At 41.5% G+C, this 19,234-nt stretch overlaps 1 protein-coding gene across 1 annotated transcript in view; it reads right to left on the bottom strand.

Moving 5' to 3' along the window:
• Nucleotides 1-7,653: 7,653 nt before the first annotated feature.
• The window catches only part of grm5b (glutamate receptor, metabotropic 5b), a gene marked incomplete at its 3' end in the record, with an annotated part of 49,894 nt that continues 38,313 nt past the window's right edge, over nt 7,654-19,234 (bottom strand). Inside the window, exons 7-17 of the mRNA XM_079224755.1 lie at nt 18,915-19,036; nt 18,231-18,355; nt 17,945-18,113; nt 17,519-17,645; nt 14,465-14,582; nt 14,065-14,251; nt 13,340-13,498; nt 12,873-12,998; nt 12,097-12,279; nt 11,069-11,235; nt 7,654-8,803 (exon numbers count right to left, since the gene is read on the bottom strand). Coding sequence (XP_079080881.1) covers nt 7,654-8,803; nt 11,069-11,235; nt 12,097-12,279; nt 12,873-12,998; nt 13,340-13,498; nt 14,065-14,251; nt 14,465-14,582; nt 17,519-17,645; nt 17,945-18,113; nt 18,231-18,355; nt 18,915-19,036 — 2,633 coding nt within the window. The remainder of the gene's footprint in view (nt 8,804-11,068; nt 11,236-12,096; nt 12,280-12,872; nt 12,999-13,339; nt 13,499-14,064; nt 14,252-14,464; nt 14,583-17,518; nt 17,646-17,944; nt 18,114-18,230; nt 18,356-18,914; nt 19,037-19,234) is intronic.

The following is a 19,234-nucleotide window of genomic DNA, read 5'->3' on the forward strand; positions in this document are numbered from 1 at the left end:
GCTAGTAAGTTAGAGTTGATGAATGCCCTGCGACCTCTTTCGATCCATTTGAAGAAGGCTCCTCTCGCTCCTCCCTGGTGCTCAGTGTGACTGCAGAAAGTCAAACTATGGCGACTTTTAATGCCACAGTGCTGTGGCAGCACAGTGTTTTTGCAGAGAGAATAAATGCACAACAAAAGATGTGATTCACGTGTTCCCTTTTCCAGCACAGTTACAAAATCACAGCGTTGCTTCCTGTATGTGGATGTTAAGCTAATGAATTCACGTCTAACTTCTCACTGTTTCTCCTTCTACACAGGCTTCTGGAGGTTTGGGGTTCTCCTCAAATCCCATTATTGCATCTGCAATCCCAGCCTTGTAATGTTCATATATTGAATATGAATATGTTTATGGATGGGTGGTACCCACAATTGTGCCAGAGTTTACGGTTTGGGGAATTTCATTTTGCTAGTCCTTTAATGTTGTAATGTTTAATGTGCTTTTTATTGCTCCAAGACAACTAAAAACACGAGATAAAACACATCCACAAAGGATATGCACATGCACGTCCTTGCAACGGGCTCTTTTAAAAATCTCCCTTCTCCTCAATTCTTGCATCCTCTGATAAACAAAAACACTGTAATATTAAAAACACAGGGAGCGTCTTGTTAACACTGCCTACCCTCTGTTCTCTTTACTGTTCCCAACGGCCACAGATCAGCCCAGAGAGGTGCCTTCACAGGCATCGCTTAGGGCCAATTTGGAGTGAGGAGACAAAGATTCATTAATTAGGAGATGAGAAGAACTCTGTTTGGCCAGAACTGCTCTTGTTCTCGCTGCCAGATCTGTTGGGAGCCTCCAAAAAGCCTGTGAACGAGGCCCCAGTGTCACAAAACAGTGTGAAATCTATTTTGGATCTTTTATATCCAACAAACTTTTGCTGGAGTAAAACATCTAATCTCATTCTGTAATGGCTGAGTCTAAAGCTTATTTGTGGGCAAAAACAGTGATCGGACATCAAATCCGTCTTGTCTACAATCCCCACTAAGAAGCCACTTGGAAACATTCTATATTCTCCAGCTAGAGCCGTACAGTATATTCACATTTCACATGTGAGCTGAGTGAAAATATTAAATAGAGAATCAAATATCCAAATATAAAACCACCTTCCATTATGACACAAATATAAAGCATTAAATTACATTCTACAGTGCTGAACATCAGAGAAAAAAAGAAAAAGCTATAAATAAAAAAAACAGTCATGGTTATTAACAGTTACTCACTGTTAATGCCCATGAGGGTGGATAAACACTACAAGGCTTCCTTAAAAAGACGATGAACTAAAGCTCTTTGTTTTTCCAAGATGTTGGCATTATTTCACAGCTGAAGAAAAATACTTTGACTTCCACCGCAGAAAGTCATGTTTGTGTGTCCAGTTTAATCAAATGACTGTTGTGTTTATCCACCCCGAAGGAACAAATGTAGAAGCACTTGATAAGGAGATGAGAGGAAGTTGGCACTGAGTGGAGAAGCTTATGTTAACAATGTTAACAACGCCGTGATAAAACGCCACTTGAGGCTGGAAATGCTCTGGAATTCAAGCCTGACTTTGCTGATATTTTTAAATAAATAAGTATACATTTATCATAATTTTCATTTCAATAATAGTAATTTTCTGTCTGGAGTGAATAAATACTTATAAATGAATTTAGAAAAAATATAGTACAATCTACATACTTATTATAGGGAATTCAGCTAATTCCACTTCCGTTTAATTATGTTCACGGTAACACCATCGTAATTTTCTCTTTTCATTTTATTGATAAACCTGGGCTGTAAAGAGATTGCAATACAACGCAGCGACCTAATTAAAATGCAGATCAGCTGCCTTTTTTGAGAATAAGATAAATTTGTTTTTCGGCTCAGATCATCCACCTCGGTGTTCCTGAAAAACACACAAAACGTAGGCGTTTGCTTACAAGCTTGTAAAATGTCCCAGCAACGGAAGTAATTAAACGTGAACAGTAGGAATGTAAACACGACTTCTAGGCAACATTCATCTCCTTATTGATATCTCAAACACTCGACTAAAAATGTAATCTCATCAGAATTGAAAGCAGGGTGTATTATTGGGGATTTTGTTTGAGTATCACAGCAGTAACCCAAACAAGATGATCTATGAAAAATATTCAAAAAAACATATAATAACCATGACCTCTGACTTTTCAAAGAAGTCCCCCACATCTGTGTTTCTTTGATTCCCCATCATGCCCTGCAAGGATACCTCTGTGTTATATGGTGTAATAATCACACCTGAGTTTTTGTGTAATTCTCTTATCAAAAGAAACATGAGTTTAACTATAAATATATTCACAAACCATCGATACACAATACTGCAAATCCTGCAACTTGACTGCTCTTTATTCAAAACATAATGCCCTAAAGACACACACAGACCTGCTTAATAAGTTAGTCCACTTTCTCATTAATCCTGAAGCCAAATACACACACACACACACACACACACACACACACACACACACACACACACACACACACACACACACACACACACACAATATAATACAACCTAATACAAACCTGATTTATAAACTCCTACTCTCCCTACTTTATAATCTACACTGACTACCGGAAATCATTTCATTCTATTGGCTGAGGAAACACTGCATATTAAAACACACTTGCTCTTTACTCAGTTATAAAAAGCAACATTCAAATCAGCAGCTTCGAACCAACTCAAAAAAATACTGTTGATGATCTTTAAGACATCTAGCTTTCAGCCCCGGGGACATGAGATTCATGAAACCACCTGCAGCAAAAATGGATTCATCCAATGAAGTGTGCACCAATCTCATATGTTATTAACTCTTAAATAACTCTCATTTACCCTTATGGGTGTGCATCATTAGAATTGTATCCATACTGCTCATCGATTTCTTTTAATTAGTTTGCAAAAAGAGAAAAAAAAGAACAGAATTGACATAAATGTGAAATGATTTACTGCTTGGCTGGTTGATCTCAGCCTCAATGTATACAATAATTTAAATTCCAAGCCAACACCTCCCTAGTGCGCAAGGCCAACTCTAGGAAAGGAAAAATGTGTAATGTTGATCAAATTACAGCCACAAAGGTGTTCATCACGAGGCATTATCTATAACAATTATGTGAGAGCCTTTGACGGTGGACTGTCAAAACAAACTTCTCCCTGCCTGGCCTGAAAGTGGACCCAACCATATGTTTGTGTGGTGTTTACACAGTAAACATAGTTATGTTGTCACTATCAGATAAGATAAGTAATGGGGCGCGGCAGTGGGAGAGGCTGCTCAATCACGCAGCACTGCCATTCGAATCGATAAAGCCTTTAACAGTCTCTCTCTTCAGAACGTCACCAATCTGCCTGCCGATGCTGATTTCTGCAATCCAAAACTAAATTATAATGCACCCCAAAACCGAGGCTTGTTTAGAATGCAGTGTAGCACGAGATGGAAACATGATTACGTATATCTGATCTGGCTCAGAACCAGCACTGGTTTAATATTTTTATTCACAAAGTATAAAATAAATGACCTTGTGTCTTTTTTCCTCCGATCATCAGATGAGCATATCTGGATTAAAAGTATTTTTGAGCGCAGGGATTATCAATCCAATTCTTTAGAGTGCATTTACAAAATAAGAGCATTGTGGGTAGACATCATCAGAAGATCCTCTTCCTGGTGAGCATAAGATTGTCTCACCATCATCATGTTTTGGCTAAAATATGAGGAAAAAATGTTTTTGCTGTGATTTCCCCAGATAAATATGAGCAATATTGTTTTTAATCTTTAAGGTAAAATGCGGAGCAATGTTATTAGTGCAGAAAACAAAATGTCCTGTCTGCATTAGTGCTGTAGCTCTTTTTCTTTCATTTCCATGCAGAGACGATTACTCCGTATTTCTCATGGAAAATGTTAGAAAGTTCACCAGGTGTAAAAATCCCCAGACAGCGAAAGAGATTGGATTAAAACGCGAGAGGACCTGAAATTGTATTTCGTCAAAACGCTACATGACAGATTAATCTTCCTCTCCTTGTGAGTATATTTGGAGTCAAAACCGGCTTTATTTCTTTACACCAAATATAACAAGACTATGATCCTACTTCAACTTGCAATACCGCATTAAGCCTGCTGTACTCTTATGATCTGTATCCGTTTCAATGACAACTTGATTTCAATATAAGATGATGTCACAGAACTGAGCCCTTAAAGACAATAAGACGGCAGTAGATGTGGGCACTGATCCTGTCTTTTTCTGCAGAGGTAGCACACAACTGTCGAGCCTCACCCGGGGGGGCTGATAACATGCAGCTGAAGTGCTGAAGCAAGCTCCCCGTTACACTCTCAGCATGTTTTTAACACTGTCGGTGACAGCAGCACACGAAGCGACTCCTCCCCGAGAACATCTCAGCAATAGCACTGGTTCATTTTCTGACAACAGGTCAGGGCCTCCACTGTTACATTTCAGTGAGTAGATGCGGAGGTAATGATGTACAGATAGCACATGGAGACAGGAACCAATTATGTCAACAGTTATGACCGACAGTTCTCGTTGCATGCTTTTTTTCTGTGTACATTTTTACCAGGTTAGCATCTAAATTAACAGGCGCACATACAAAAAAAAAGAAAACGACAAAGAAAAGTCAGCAACAATTAATGGCACACACAAATCATCTCTTTAACTATCTCACAAAGCAGTGATGTCATCAGTGGATTGGACTGAAATTTAAGATCAGAGACTCAATCGGGAATACATTGCGGAAAAAAAGTAGAACTACAAGCCCAAAGTGAGAAGTAAACAGCGCAAAAATAGGGAATCGCACCTTCTTTGTTACTAGAAATTACTAAATGTATCCCTCATTACACATAAAAAAAAGAGTCAATTTATCCACCTGCCATCTTCCTGAATTGTCCACCAGAAATTACAGCAGGATGAAAAAGAAAAAACAATCTAAAACATTGTTTCAGATGTGCACCTTGTTTACGTATATGGATAATATTGCTTTAACACTGGAAAATATGGAATATTTATATAGAAAATATCCAAAACAATAGAAACAGTTTTACATTAACATTTTTTTACTTTTTTATGAAACCACTTATTTACCCACGAGCTATAAGCTAAGACCCTCCCCAACCCCTTTGGCACAATAATCATATTAATATTCATTATTATTATATTGTAGAATTACAAGACATTTGAATAGGAATGGTCACTCACATGTTCAGAGTAGTAACACAGTTTCTGTAGTCGTAACACATATTGGTACTGTATGATGTCATAACAATTTCAAAAACATCTCTTTTTTTCATTTTTTTTTCACCTTTGTTGATATGTAAATAAATTGACTTTCATCTGAAACAAAACAGAACTGTCTTTGCATGCCCTTGTTATTTACAGAATCCCTTTTGTCTGTGTTTGTTCTTGCTGGCTACTGTAAAGCAGAGAAACTACACTCACAAGGAGAAAGCAGAGCACGGACTGCTTCTGCGTCAGTCAGCAGAAAACATGGCGCTCATGATGGACAACAATACACAGGACACGGAATGAAATACGGATTTTTGTTGCAATACCAACAGTCCAATTATCTTAAATCCAGTCAGATGAACTAACCCATGTCTTCGCTGCAGATAACATTCTCCTTGTATAAAATGTCTAAAAATGTTTGTTGCTGAGGGGTTTCCTCTGTGGGAGCTGTCAAAAGGCCAGGACCCCATTTCTCAAAAGCATCTTAGTGAAGGCATCTCACTTTGTTTTTGGCACATGGAAGTACATTATATTCCATTTAAAGGCAAACATTTGAACCAGAATTGTACATAGCCCAATTAGATATTTTAAATTGTGCAGTCTTTTGCGAGTTGTGTTCTGCTTTACCCATCTGCACAGACATTTATGATTGGAATGTTGCATTTGCAATTGGCAATGATATACTACTATTGTTAAATACATTGATCAAATGTGATTACCACTTGGATTGCGTTCACTCTAAAAACATTTTTCCCAATCCAGGAAGTCTGACATTTGGGATTGGTGTCATGAGGCCATTTCATACTATTAAAGCAGCAGATTGACATTTTGGCAATTTACCGAGTGGCTTTCGTGCAGAGAATGAGACGAGAAGATCGATACCACTCATTGTTTGTTCGTTCAGTATGAACTTCTTTTGTTGTTCTGCCCGTCTGAAAAGAGTGGAGAAGTTCAAAAGGGTCTTTTCACCAGTGCAACACGAGATCCTGGTATGGACTCTCCCAGCTTGAATAAATCAATCTGATCTCATTTACATTAGAGGTGATTGTAATGCAGATTAATCCTATTCAAAACAATGTCTTTGATGAAACAGAGACTTGTTTCCCGCTGACACACTGTTTAGAGAAAATGTCATGACTGGGACCTAGCTGAGCTGATTATGCTTTGTCAAATGTCACACACTAACAATACGCTTTGAGGTCAGATTTCTGCCAATAATCCATCTGAACAAGATTTAACGACTAAGATGTTTATGGAAAAACATGCTCTGGTCTTGTCAATCCCTCCTCTCCCTCTTCCTTGAGTCACACGGACAGAGGTACAAAAGGTTTGGTCCCAACTGCTTCAGGAATCATGTAGAAAATATACATTCAAACTTCTGAAGAAAACTAACTGGAAGAGTAGAAAATACTGAAATACTGGCAGGATAAAAGAAAGCAGCGAGAGAAAGATGGACTGACAAAAAGAAAGCTATGTGAAGGGAACAGATTCTAACTGAACAAATGAAAAAGGATGCTTTTGTGAGAAAGTCCTTCAGAGTAACATACAGTCTGGTATGTTAACACAATGCACTTTTGTCAGAAGCATGTCGGATTTTGATCACCAAAGAAAAATCCATAACCTCTCTTATATTTACAGTGTTTTCCCTTACATTGTATTTGTCTGTGTGTGCTCACGCCAATGTGTGTGTGTGTGTATGTGTGTGCGTGTGCGTGTGTGTGTATCAGCAAATATATATATATATATAGATATGTTCCCTTGATAGCCTCTTTTAAGTCCATTCAGGCTTAAGGAGTCTTACCCCATCAATACTCTTCAATGTCATGTTGCCATACATCTAAGATACAGCAAAAACATACTCATACACACATGCACACACACACACACACACACACACACACACACACACACACACACACACACACACACACACACACACACACACACACTCTCTAATTAGTTGATAGCCATGTTACCTTAAGGCCACTACCCAAACCTAAATGATACGTAGCTCTAGACTTCTAGAATGATTTGTGACTTTACAGACACCAAACCATCGTAAAGTCACAGTGGCCTTTCTTGCAGTTCTTCACGCCCCACTTGAGAGAAACTGCACTAGGAAAATACAACGTGGGCAAGCTTCTTATACTTGCATCTCACTGCAAACATGTAAACACAAACACAGCAGACTGTCACAGCTTGATGTCTTCACCGACCAGCCCTCAACGGCTCCTCTGCTTCAGGTTTTTACTCCACGTCGGGGACGAATGGAGTTCATCGTTCCATCCTCCCATACTCCTTCACTCATACTGACCGTGTTATTTTTGAGCGCTCTCCTTAACAGCTGCATTTTCTTCACGCGTCATCTCTGCCTCACAGTGAGGATGAACTCTGGCTGTAGTTTCCGAGCATCAGTCTACTGTACCTTGGCGAAGGGGGAGAGGGGGGAGGATGGGAGGGGACTGGGGGGAGACACAGATCTCTCTCCGAGATAGGTGAGCCACTACTAGATGCCAGGGAGTCGCGGAAAGGCGACGGCGGAGTCAAAGCAATAAGCTCCTCTTCCAACTCTCCCCTCCTGAGAGGGGAGTGGTTGAGGCAGGTGATCAGGCCACCTCGCATGGGGGAGAGAGCGGGGGAGGTCTGGGCATGAGGCGGCGGCAGCGGGTAAGGCGAATGAGGGATAGGGTGAACCAGACAGCCACTCCGGCCCCCCATGCTGGACTCGACAGGCGGGAGGGGCTGGACATCAGCGTAGGTTGTGAGGGTCGGCGGCATCGGGACTTCGCGGGGCAACAGGTACGGGTCGGCGGGGTGAGGAGAAGGAGGTGTGTGTTTGTGCGTGTGCGAGTGCGTCGGAGAGGACGATAACATCATGCTGTTGAGCTCGCTGATGTTGGCGGTGAAGCGGTTGACCACGCAGCTGATCTGATCCATCAGTGAACTCTGGGCCTGTCCCGGGTGATCGTCCACAATAACCAAACGGCCGTCACTCCCCATGACGAGAGAGCCGCTGCTGGGACGACCGCAACTGCTGCCGCTACCACCACTGCCGCTGCCACCGCTGCCACTGCTGCCGCCGCTGCCACCGCTGCCACCACTGCCACCGCTGCCACCACTGCAAATGCTGCTTGGGTAGTTAGGAATCCCAGTCATCGGGGGCTCCTCCCCAACGCCTGCCCCGAGCCTCTGGCTGACGGTACTGATTGGGGAGGGCGTCTGCGGCCGGTATGTGATGGAGTAGCGCTCCTCCGCTTCAGAGAGCTCGTACAGGGTCTTGTCCGTGCCAGAGCCGGGGTGAATGGACAGTGAGGACATGGAGGGAAGGGAGGGCAGAGGGAGGTGCGGCGGCAGGTCCCCCCCTCCACAGTAACGCTCCTCCGAAGTCTTGGAGAAGGGCTTGATGACCGCGGTTTGATTGTTCTCCTTCTTCTTGATGTGGAAGGACAGCCGTTGCCACAGGTGGTTGCCACGTGAGCCGCTACGCTCCGTCTGCGCCCAAGACACCGATTTACCGTTGGAGCTGGAGAGCGGGGAGTAAGTGGAAGGAAGAGAGAGAAAAGAAAGAGGGGGTTGTTTACAAAGCATGGAGGTGCATTCACCACCTTCTGTTGATTAGTAGTTTATTGATTTTTCTTTTTTTGTCAGGAAAAAGGTTTTTGTTTAAACAAAAAACAATTCTGATTAGAGATCATATGAGAAGGTACACACATCTTTATTCTTTTTTATTTATATACAGTAAAAGGTGATTTTTTTTCTTCAATTTGCATCATTGTATTAATGTTTTGTTCAGGTCCAGGCGTTAGTTTAACAACCGCATGTCTAAATGACAAAAGGAGCATTAAAAGGAGCAAATAAAATATACAGTTTTCTTTCATTCATATTTTTCTCAGAAAAGTTGTTTTTGTATCACATGACATGACATTCCAAAGGCGGATGTGAAATGTCTTCCTACAGTAAGTGATTGTACTGTTATTAGGACATTGTAGTTTTACTTTAATACTTTTTTACAATAAATGTTAATTTAGTGTGTTCATTATTATTTAAGGTTGATCCGTTAGTAATCAATTAGTATTATGAGTATTACTGTTATTGGATTAAGGTAAAAAAAATAAATTCACTGCAATAAAACCAATCATGCCAATCACATTACATTAACTGCTCTATATAAGTCCCTATTTATTATCCGACATGAACAATGACATTTAATAGATACAAACACATTTAAATGGGGCCTTGACTCCACCAAAGATCAGTTGGACTTCATAAGGACTACAGAGTAATTTCATTACAGAGTCTGTCTTGTTCTATTTTCTCCAGACAGTATGTTCTTCATTTGTCTTTGTCAGATTCTCTCTTCCTCTCTCTGTTCCTCCATCTGTCTAATAATTCTCTCCACTTTCCTCTGCTTAACATCAGTCACAGCACTGTCCCCTGCCTTCCCCCACTTCTTCCTCTCATGCTTTTGTCAGGTTAATTAGTGTGATTAATCTATAGTGGAACTTCTGATTAAACCACACACACGACCGTGGCTGGGGGTGAAAAGAACTCAAATCACACTGGGGACACACACACACACACACACACACACACACACACACACACACACACACACACACACACACACACACACACACACACACACACACACACACAGACATATGCTGCACATGAACCTTCACCTACACAGTGCTGTACTCCTTTGATCCCATAGGTAGAGTCTCTGACAGAAGGTTTTGGAGTGGGCCAGACCTGCTACTGGCAGAAACACATGTTGCACCTACTTAAGGAATGCTTTACTGGTCTTATCATACACACATCACATCCAGTTATGAAGCTGATTTTAATGTCTACTGAAGCTAAACCATGAAATCTTCATTAGCTCAAACATTTTATTCAAAAATCAGTCAAATATTTATTTCTTTTAAAATATTTGTTCCCCTCCTGTTCTGCTGGTTTCATGTCTGTATGCGTCTACACAATGACAGCATCTCAAAGGCAACAGCTCCCAGCCCTGCACTGACGAGATAGACAGCCCTGCCAATTACCACCACCCACAGGGGAAGATAGGACCAAAAGAGATGGAGAGGGAAAGAGAGGAATAAAAGGAACCAAGATGGAAGCACTCCTGACATTTCTCTTAAGAGTGTGATTGAAATCTTGCTTGCCAGGCGGGGTGAGCTGTAGTAACGTGCTGACAAACGAAAATGTGTTCTTGTCTTTTTCCTCCCTTTTCATTCTGGGCAAGTGGCTGTGCGTCACTCCTTTTGTGTCCTTTGATCGGTTCCCTGTCACAGTAGATGGCTTGTGGATGGCCTTAAGCTGGGTGTGAACGCTATTATGTCTCTCCTTTCTGCACTATTCCTCTAGCCTTTTCTTCTCTTTCTTGCAATCACTCCTGCTTTTCATCTCTCTATCCATTCCCTCCATCCTCTTACTATATTCATATTTCTCTCTCTCTTTTCTCCTTACCCCCTTTCCTCAGTTCACTTCTCCCCTTTTTTGCCACGTCTCCATTAGGCAATTGTCTGCAGTTCATGTTAGGGTCAGAGGAACAGTCAAGCAGACTCAGGGGAGTTCAGAGAATCAATCTCTCAGAGAGCTCGAACACACACACACCATAAATACTCTCAGAGTGGGGCCATTACAGAAATGGTGCCTTGGACTGTAACTGAGAAGTAACCTGACATTAACCTGGCCAATGAGCCTCTAGTGTACACACACGCACACGCACACACACACACACACACACACACACACACACACACACACACACACACACACATACCTGAGTGTCTCTCCAGTGGAGCCTCTGCGTTTCCACAGGTTAACCATGCTAGACGAACGGCTGGCGGCTGAGGACGATTTGCCGTCACCTACGTGCATGCGCACCACGGTGCTCGTGGTGAAGGCACTGCGCACATTACGCTCTGGTTTGGCTAGAATGATGTACACCTGTTATGAAATAAGACATGATATAAGTTCGCTAATATTGCAAAACAGTTCTTAAAAAAACAATTGAAAAAGCAAATACATCTGTTTTGGAAATAATTAATGTAAACTGTCCTTTAATAAATGTTTATTTCAGAGGAGTTATCAAGGCTGTCATGAGTCACCTTATTAATGTAAAACACTAATTAAAGACCATTTTCAAAAGAAGCCAGTGCTATTTGTTTATATTGATTACAATTCTACTGTTTAAGCACAAACTTTCTCCTTGAAGCTGCACAGGAATATCTCGCTATTGTAGTGGGAGAAAACATGAGACGTGATAGTATTCTAAAGGAGCCTTTTCACTTGCTGCCCGTGCATTACAACCCTAATGACTAATGGGTTACTGTCAGACGGTGGATAAGAAACAAACACTTTAGGTGCTTTATCAACTAATTTAAGTATTCAAACACCAAACCAAATTGTAACGTACTACATGCACAACATGAGGACATTGACTAAGTATGAGTATTGAGTATGAAAAGGTGAATGTATGTGGCGAAAAAATAAAGTTATTCTTTCTTTGTTCTGGGAGGAGGACATAAACATTCATATATAGGGACCAAACTGCTCTTACAAATAATATAAACTGACTTAAATTTGCTATGAGGAATGAGAGGAGAGCTCAGTGTCCAGCAGCAGCAGCAGCTCCTCTAGCCAGGAGCAGAATTTATCTCGCTGCTCTAAAAGGAAAGCTCCTCGTAGTAACTTTAAATACTCAACAATGTGTCATGACATAAGAAAACAGCTGTAAAATGAATCTATACATAAATATACAATTATGGAATGTTTATTGAAAGATTTTTGTTTGAGCTTCAACCTTACCTTGGGTACGAACATGCAGCACAGTGCCACAGTGGCACTGAGGCTGACACTGAAGCACATGGTGATAATTTTGTAGTTGGAGCCGAAGTAGATGGGCACAAAGGCCAGCCAGATAATACAGGTGGTGTACATGGTAAACGCAATGTACTTAGCCTCATTGAAATTAGCTGGGACGTTGCGAGTCTTTGAGAGAATAAAAGAGAGGGAGAGAGAGAGAAAAAGAGAGAGACATAGAGTGAGTCACAGAGGAAGTGTCAGCACATTTTCCTACAATTTTGTATTGTTTTTAAACCTTTCTGTGGATTTGGACAAAACCAAAATAGACACTGCTGCACACTGCTAGCCCACTGCATTTCCATTACAGTCATAACAGATGCTGACTTCACCACTATGTGTAAGTGAATTGAATTGTTTTTCTCTGCTGCTGTGTTAGGGTCTCCATTTACCATTCGACTCTCACACCCTACAGAAATATTCAAACGATAATCAGACTTTAAAATGTGTTTGGTTCAATAGAATTGCATTTACTGCTGTTGAAAATAGTAGATCAAACACAAACAGTAGGTCAATTATTCCTTTTTACATTATGTCTGTGTGACTTTTCACATAAATAGAAGCTTGAACTGCTTAAGCTCCAACAACATGTGACCTTGGGGCTGTGGATTTGAAGCACTAACTGATGTTTCTGTGACTTTGTCATTTAAATCATGAAATAAATACTGTTTCACAGAAAAAACAATATAGTGTACAATAGTTACAAATACTTCAGCTTGTACCTTGAAGGCATAGAAGGTGCAGCTGAGGATGAGCAGGCAATTGTATCCCAATGGAGCAACCACGGCCAGGTTAGTGGTGTTGCAAATGAGGTTGACCTGACGGATGCTGGGGTAGTCATGGATCACCTGTAGAGACATGCAATGAAACAGGCAATATAACATATGATATAATATAATAATAATACAAATCAACAGATCAATAATTAGACATATGTTGTCGTTCACCGACACAGCCGACTGAGAACTCCTCAACATACTAACATATTCCTGTCAGTAACTCAGCGAAAATGCGCCAGCGCACGGCTGTAGAGAAAAGATAGGGCGCGCTGGATTTATGACACAAGACAAAACGAGAGCATCATTACATAACGGAACGTGGTATAATAACCTTTTTATCTCAATAAACTTGTTTTCGTAATCATTCAAAGCCAAAATCTTTAATTAAAAAAATACATTAACAGCTTTACCTTAGGTGGCTCCATGAGGAAGAGAGCCACGATGATGCCCAGCTGCAGCAGTATGAGGAGGAAGGCAATGATGAGCTGAGCGCAGGCAGACATGAAGCGAGGTTTCTTTGTACAGATCTTCTTCTTGCTGCCTGCCAGGATCCGAGCGATGCGGTTTGTCTAGGGTGAGATGACAAACACTATCAGGACCTTTTAATAAAATATATACAGAACATTACTGTATCTATATTCTGGCCATCTGCTTGCTGCATTTCCAAACTGTCTTTAATACAGACATATTAATAAGAAACACATACAAAATATTGCACACAGGAGTAATTTCTTCAGGGAAGGCTATTGCTGTTCCCTGCCATTGTTGAATCCTACTTCTTTCTTCCCTCAGCCCTCATTCCCAAAGCCCCACGGTCCAAGGGAAGGAAAGACATGTGCCCCGCTTATGATGTTATGGTATCCATATCCTCTCGTTCCAACCATTAAGGAATGGAAGGAATAATAATCCGCAGTATCAGGGGAGTATAGCCAAGTTTCATTTCCCTGTTTCTTCCTGATTAGGTCCACAGTTCTGTTCTCACCCACATATGTGGCTATTCCCTACACACCATTGATGATGATAGGTTAGCATAGATCTAATGACAGGGGTATTCCAAGTCTTTGGCCGTAACTCTGTAGCCCCTCACCTCTCACACTTATATTATTATTTCCCAAATCCTGAACTCCATCCTTACCTTGGTGACAAGCGCAGAGTAGCTCATGGCAGGCGACAGGCCTATTCCCAGTCGTTGGAGGTAGCAGTGGATGACGTGGGGTTTGGTTATGAGGCTGAAGGTGCACAGGTACCCCATGCAGATCCCTGCCAGTATTATGTAGCACAGCTCCCGACTGGAAGATTTCACGACTGGGGTATCGCGGAACCTGAACACATTCAAACAAACAAATTGTGCAAAATACGTGTGAGTGAAGACATACAGACATTCAGTATATTATAAACACACACTCAGAAAAGCATTGATTAAAAAAAATATATAAGTTGCAAAGTAATATAGTGTGTATCTGTCTCGTCTAGCAATGTTTGCAGTGTTCTTCTCAGTTTTAAATATTTTCTGAGACAGAGGAGCAATTCATTACCTGATGAAGACTGCAGTGACAAATAATGTGAACATTAGACCGAGGCAAGCAAAGACCACAGCAGCAATGGGTTCCGGGTCTCCCCACCGCAGATACTCCACTGGGATTGGGTCACAGCCTGGGGATAGAAGTATGTGGAGATGTGGTTAGTGAAACAAAATGAATCAAAGACTTTCATTTCATGTGTGTGAAGCCCGGTGACTGGATACTGTAGAGTGAGACTGCCACACTATTGCCAAACATTTAACTATATGTATTCTTTACCTTCTACATCTTTCATTTTCTTAACGTCACTCTTATAACCTTTGACATCATGCTTTGACTCACATATAATGCAGGTTGAGTATCAGTGTGCAACGCTTGTGACAACCTGCACAGGGTTGGAATCGAGGCATCCTGGACTCACTAGTGTCCAGATTGGAAAGTCTCAACAATGAACTGACTGACCTGCAAAAGCTTGTGTCTTGAGTATTGTGTTATTATCACTCTGTAATCCATCCATTATCAAAGTAAGGATTTCACTTTTTCTCTTACATCTTTCTTTTTTTCAGTGACCGGCGCTTACATTACACTGCTCTCTGTTGTCGACACCTTCTTTCTTATCCTTCCATTTGTGTCTATTTCTCGCCTTCTTCCTCTACCCCTGTCATTCAAACTTTGTATCTATTTCCTGTCCCTCTCTTTTTCTTACTTAATGCCTCATCCATCTCTCTGTGTCTTTCTTTTCCCCTTAATATCCCTTATCTTTATTCATCCTCATCCCTCCCACATTTCCTCTAGGCAAAGAGATAAGTTGCATTAATTTAAGGGACAGTTTTAATTATGAACCGTCTTAACGCTTGCGGAAATATCTGGTCTAGACCTATTGTAGCAGCAGAAACGCACGTAGACTCTTTCTAAAACTTTCTGTCCTTATACACATGTTCACTTTTGTTTTCACTTACTCTCTCTCTCTCTCTCTCACACACACCCATACACACACAAACACACACACCCTGTTCCTACAGTACTGCAAATTGCAGAGAGAGGAAGAGTCATTAAAAAAGTCTTAAGTAATCTAATGACTTGGTCTTTAACACAGTCAATAAAGTTGATCAAATCAGTGGTGGTTAGGTCTAGGGGCATAAACAGCAGCCTAATGGTTTCTGGGGAGCCAAGGGGACCGAAACAAAGAAACAGAAAATAAGTCATACGGAAAAACTCTGCAGACGATCTGCTCACCTGCAGGCATATATCACTGCAAAGCCATTTCATAAAACTGGATAAAAAATATAGACACAACCCAGACAGAACATCAATACGGATCAGAACATCTTTTTTTAATTTTAGGAATTCCGTGTATGTAAATGTTACTGTTTAGTATCATGGAGGTAGTGTTTTTTTTACTACTTATCACAGCCCCTCCTTAAGAGACAAAGACTGCAGCTCCTGTCCTGCCTAACAATGGGAGGTAAGGACCACCCACCCTTCAAAATGTAAGAAGGGAGGAAATTAAGGCACTTGCTGAGAATTTTGCTCCAATTAATCCTGCCTACAGAAATCTAGATGTTGGGGCCGAAAATCCTAGATCAGTGTTTTCCTTGTGAGGTTTCTTAATTAGTTCACGAAACCTGCAGTAAATTGTGTTGTGTTTGACCCTAAGCCAAACTGGTGCATTAAGGGGAGCGGGACCGTTTGGAGGGTTCAGTCAATATAAAGTTTTGAGGCAAACTCCTTCAAACACTCTCAGACTCAAACTGTGGAACTTTACCGATCAGTGGAGAGGCTAAAAGCCCAAAGCTAATCCTCCCTTTTTCTGCTCCTTTCACTCTCTCTGGCTGCTGCTTCTGTCACAGCTTCTATTCATCTCTCTCTCTTTCTGACTCACTCATTCTTTCTCTTTATGTTTCCAAGTTACTTTTCTCTCTCTTTTTCTAGTTTTTGCTCAATTGCTATCGCACAAACTATCTTACTGCTTTTTTCTATGGTGTTCACACCCACTGTACCTCCGTCCCTGCCAGATGAGTCCTTGCTCTATCTCCTCTATTCCCTCTGGCTCTTTATCTCGCCCTCTCTTCATCTTTCTCACTCTCTCTCTTGGCCTGAGGGAGAGAGATCAAAATGTCTGCTGGAGGAACAGGGCAAGCAGTTTGTTTACACCTCATTATTACTGTTCCATATAGACCCACAAGGGAACGCACAGCACTTATTGTTGATGAAATGAGTCGCATAAACATACTCACACACGGACATGCACAGGCAAACACACACACACAGTAACAGTAACCCCAATCACGCGTTCAATTCTTTATCTCCCTATTTTTTTCACTGTCAACTTCGTCCTTGTCATTTTCTTATCCGTTCGCTGCCTGCTTTTAGTTTAAGGATGCTTCTCTCTCTCTCTGGCAGTGAAGCTCAATCTGAATTTTCAGCAGGGCTCGATTCATGTTTTAATCATTGAGCTTGGTGAGGAGCTAGAAAGCGGTATAATGAGCAACTGAAAGCATAACAAGGTAATATTCAACCGCTTCGAACGCAGCGGAGGGGAAATACATTTTCATTGCAACTGAAGTACATTTGCATGGAAAGCTGCTCTTGATGCAGAATAATTAAAACATTGGTGACCATGTTGGTAGCAAATTAAAGGGATGAGAGAGAGAGGGAGGGAGTGGGAGGGGAGGGGAGGGAAAGAGGAGGCGAGGGTGAAACGGAGAAATTGTCTCTCAGTTTCTCTATAACTGGGGCAGGACTTACTGTACAATATTATGCTGTAATGGTATGTTGTATCGGGGAAAACACAACGATCTCATTCTACGAAACGTCCTTTATCCTATGACACTGCACAAAAAATGCATAAACATATCATTGTTCATCGTACAGTTTCCTTCCTCAGTTTTCCTTCCACAGTTTCCTTCATCCTGCATTGCTATTCCAGGATTTTCATCAAGGAGCATGGGCAAATACTTTAGTTATTCAAGTACTTTCTTGGTAAACTGGAAATGTTTCTAAGATCGCACTTACATGTTATACATAAACAAAATGCCGACACATACATTCAAACATACGCAGACTGACCTGTGAGGTCAAAAGTCGGCCAGGAGCCCAGTTCACAGGCTCGGCAGGTGTACTCATCGGACACAAACTCATTTTCTTTGCAGGGAGTGCACGTCCAGCAGCAGCTCACCTCACCTTTACGGATGACCTGGAAGGGACGGAGTGCAAAATGTCTTTGTGTAGGATGTGCATGCACCTCATGGGCGACCAGGCACTGTATTACGTGGAGCCTCATGCACCCATCTCACTCAGAACTTAACTGGCCTTCAAGACATTTTAATTAATTTAAAAGTGGAGCAAAACATATGTATAGTCTATTCCACATGTGAAAATGTGTCATGTACGGTAAACACTAGATTCCCAGTATTTCCTGTAATGACCTCTAAAACGTTTACTAAATGCAAAGTTCTCACGTAACCAGATGTTTATTTGTATAAATAATCTTACCTTAATTTGTCCTTTATCACAGGGTTCACTGCAGACTGACTTGATCACGCCGTCTTTGTTAGGCCAGATTTCATCATCATCTATCTTCAAGCCTCTGTTGTCCCAGCTGCCAACGTTAATGTAGTCGTAGTAGTCCTTCCCCATCTTTTTGAAGTTCATTATTTCATACCTGTGGAAGAAAGGTACATAGAACACGTCCGACATATTAACGCCCACATAGTCGTGCCATACGACCATTTAACCCGAAAGAAAGTAATCCATGACTTTGTTGAGTTACAGTACGTACCTGCCAGGTGAGTCTCCGTTAGCATCGAATAAGATTCCCTCCCCCGACACGCCTGTGAAGTTGGTTTTCATCAAGAAGTCCAGCAGTGTAGCACCATCTATAGGTCGCATGGCATCACACAGGCCCTTCAAATACATGAACAATCCTGTCATATCTAACAGAAAAGTACGGATTGTATTGTTGAAAAGTATTGTTTTCTATGCCAAGGCTTTCCATGGCCTATCACCGTATACATGTATACACACAGTGTACAGTGTGCAATCATCTCATGACAAGTTAGAATTCAACCCCAGTGTCTGAAATGTTTCATTACAGTGGTCAGTATCAAGTATCTGCGGCCGACATCTGAAGTCAAACCCACAAAGTCACAACTAACGTGCTGAAATCTGGAAAGGTTAAGCTGCACTGATGCATTTATCTTTGAATTAGCGCAACGTTTTGTACCTTCCAATGCAAATTAGCAAGTAACAGTGTATATAGTTTATGCAATCATCCAGGTTCCCATCTTGCGCTTTCCCGGTGAGGTGTATGTAGTGCAACACCATGGAAAGAAGGTCAAGTGTAATATAGGAGCAATACCCAGCTTGTCATGTCCTTTTGTCCCAAAATTCCCCCTCTCCACCCCTTCATATCCTTGGTTTCTACTAGCATGCCCCTCCATTCATCCATAAGAGCGCTACCTACCTGATAGCCTGGGCAGAGTGCCCGCTGCATGTTATGCAAGCCATATGCCATCGAGTAGATGGCATTAATGACAAACCCCATCTTAGTGTCCTGTGCATACTGCTGCCGAAGCGACTCTCGCTCTGCAGAGGTGGGTGGTTAGTGTCGGGAAGGGGGAGGGAGAATTGGGTAGATGAGGAAGGATGGAAATAGAAAGGCAGGTATATCAGAAAATCTCTTAATTTCCCTTCTAGTTTTATGAAAAACAGCAGTCTTTTTCTCCTAACATCAAAGACCACTCTCTTTCCTCTCATTGACCACTTCCCACCTCCACATCTCAT

The sequence above is a fragment of the Taurulus bubalis genome (assembly GCF_910589615.1).
Source record: "Taurulus bubalis genome assembly, chromosome: 10".
In the NCBI taxonomy this organism is placed as follows: Eukaryota; Metazoa; Chordata; class Actinopteri; order Perciformes; family Cottidae; genus Taurulus; species Taurulus bubalis.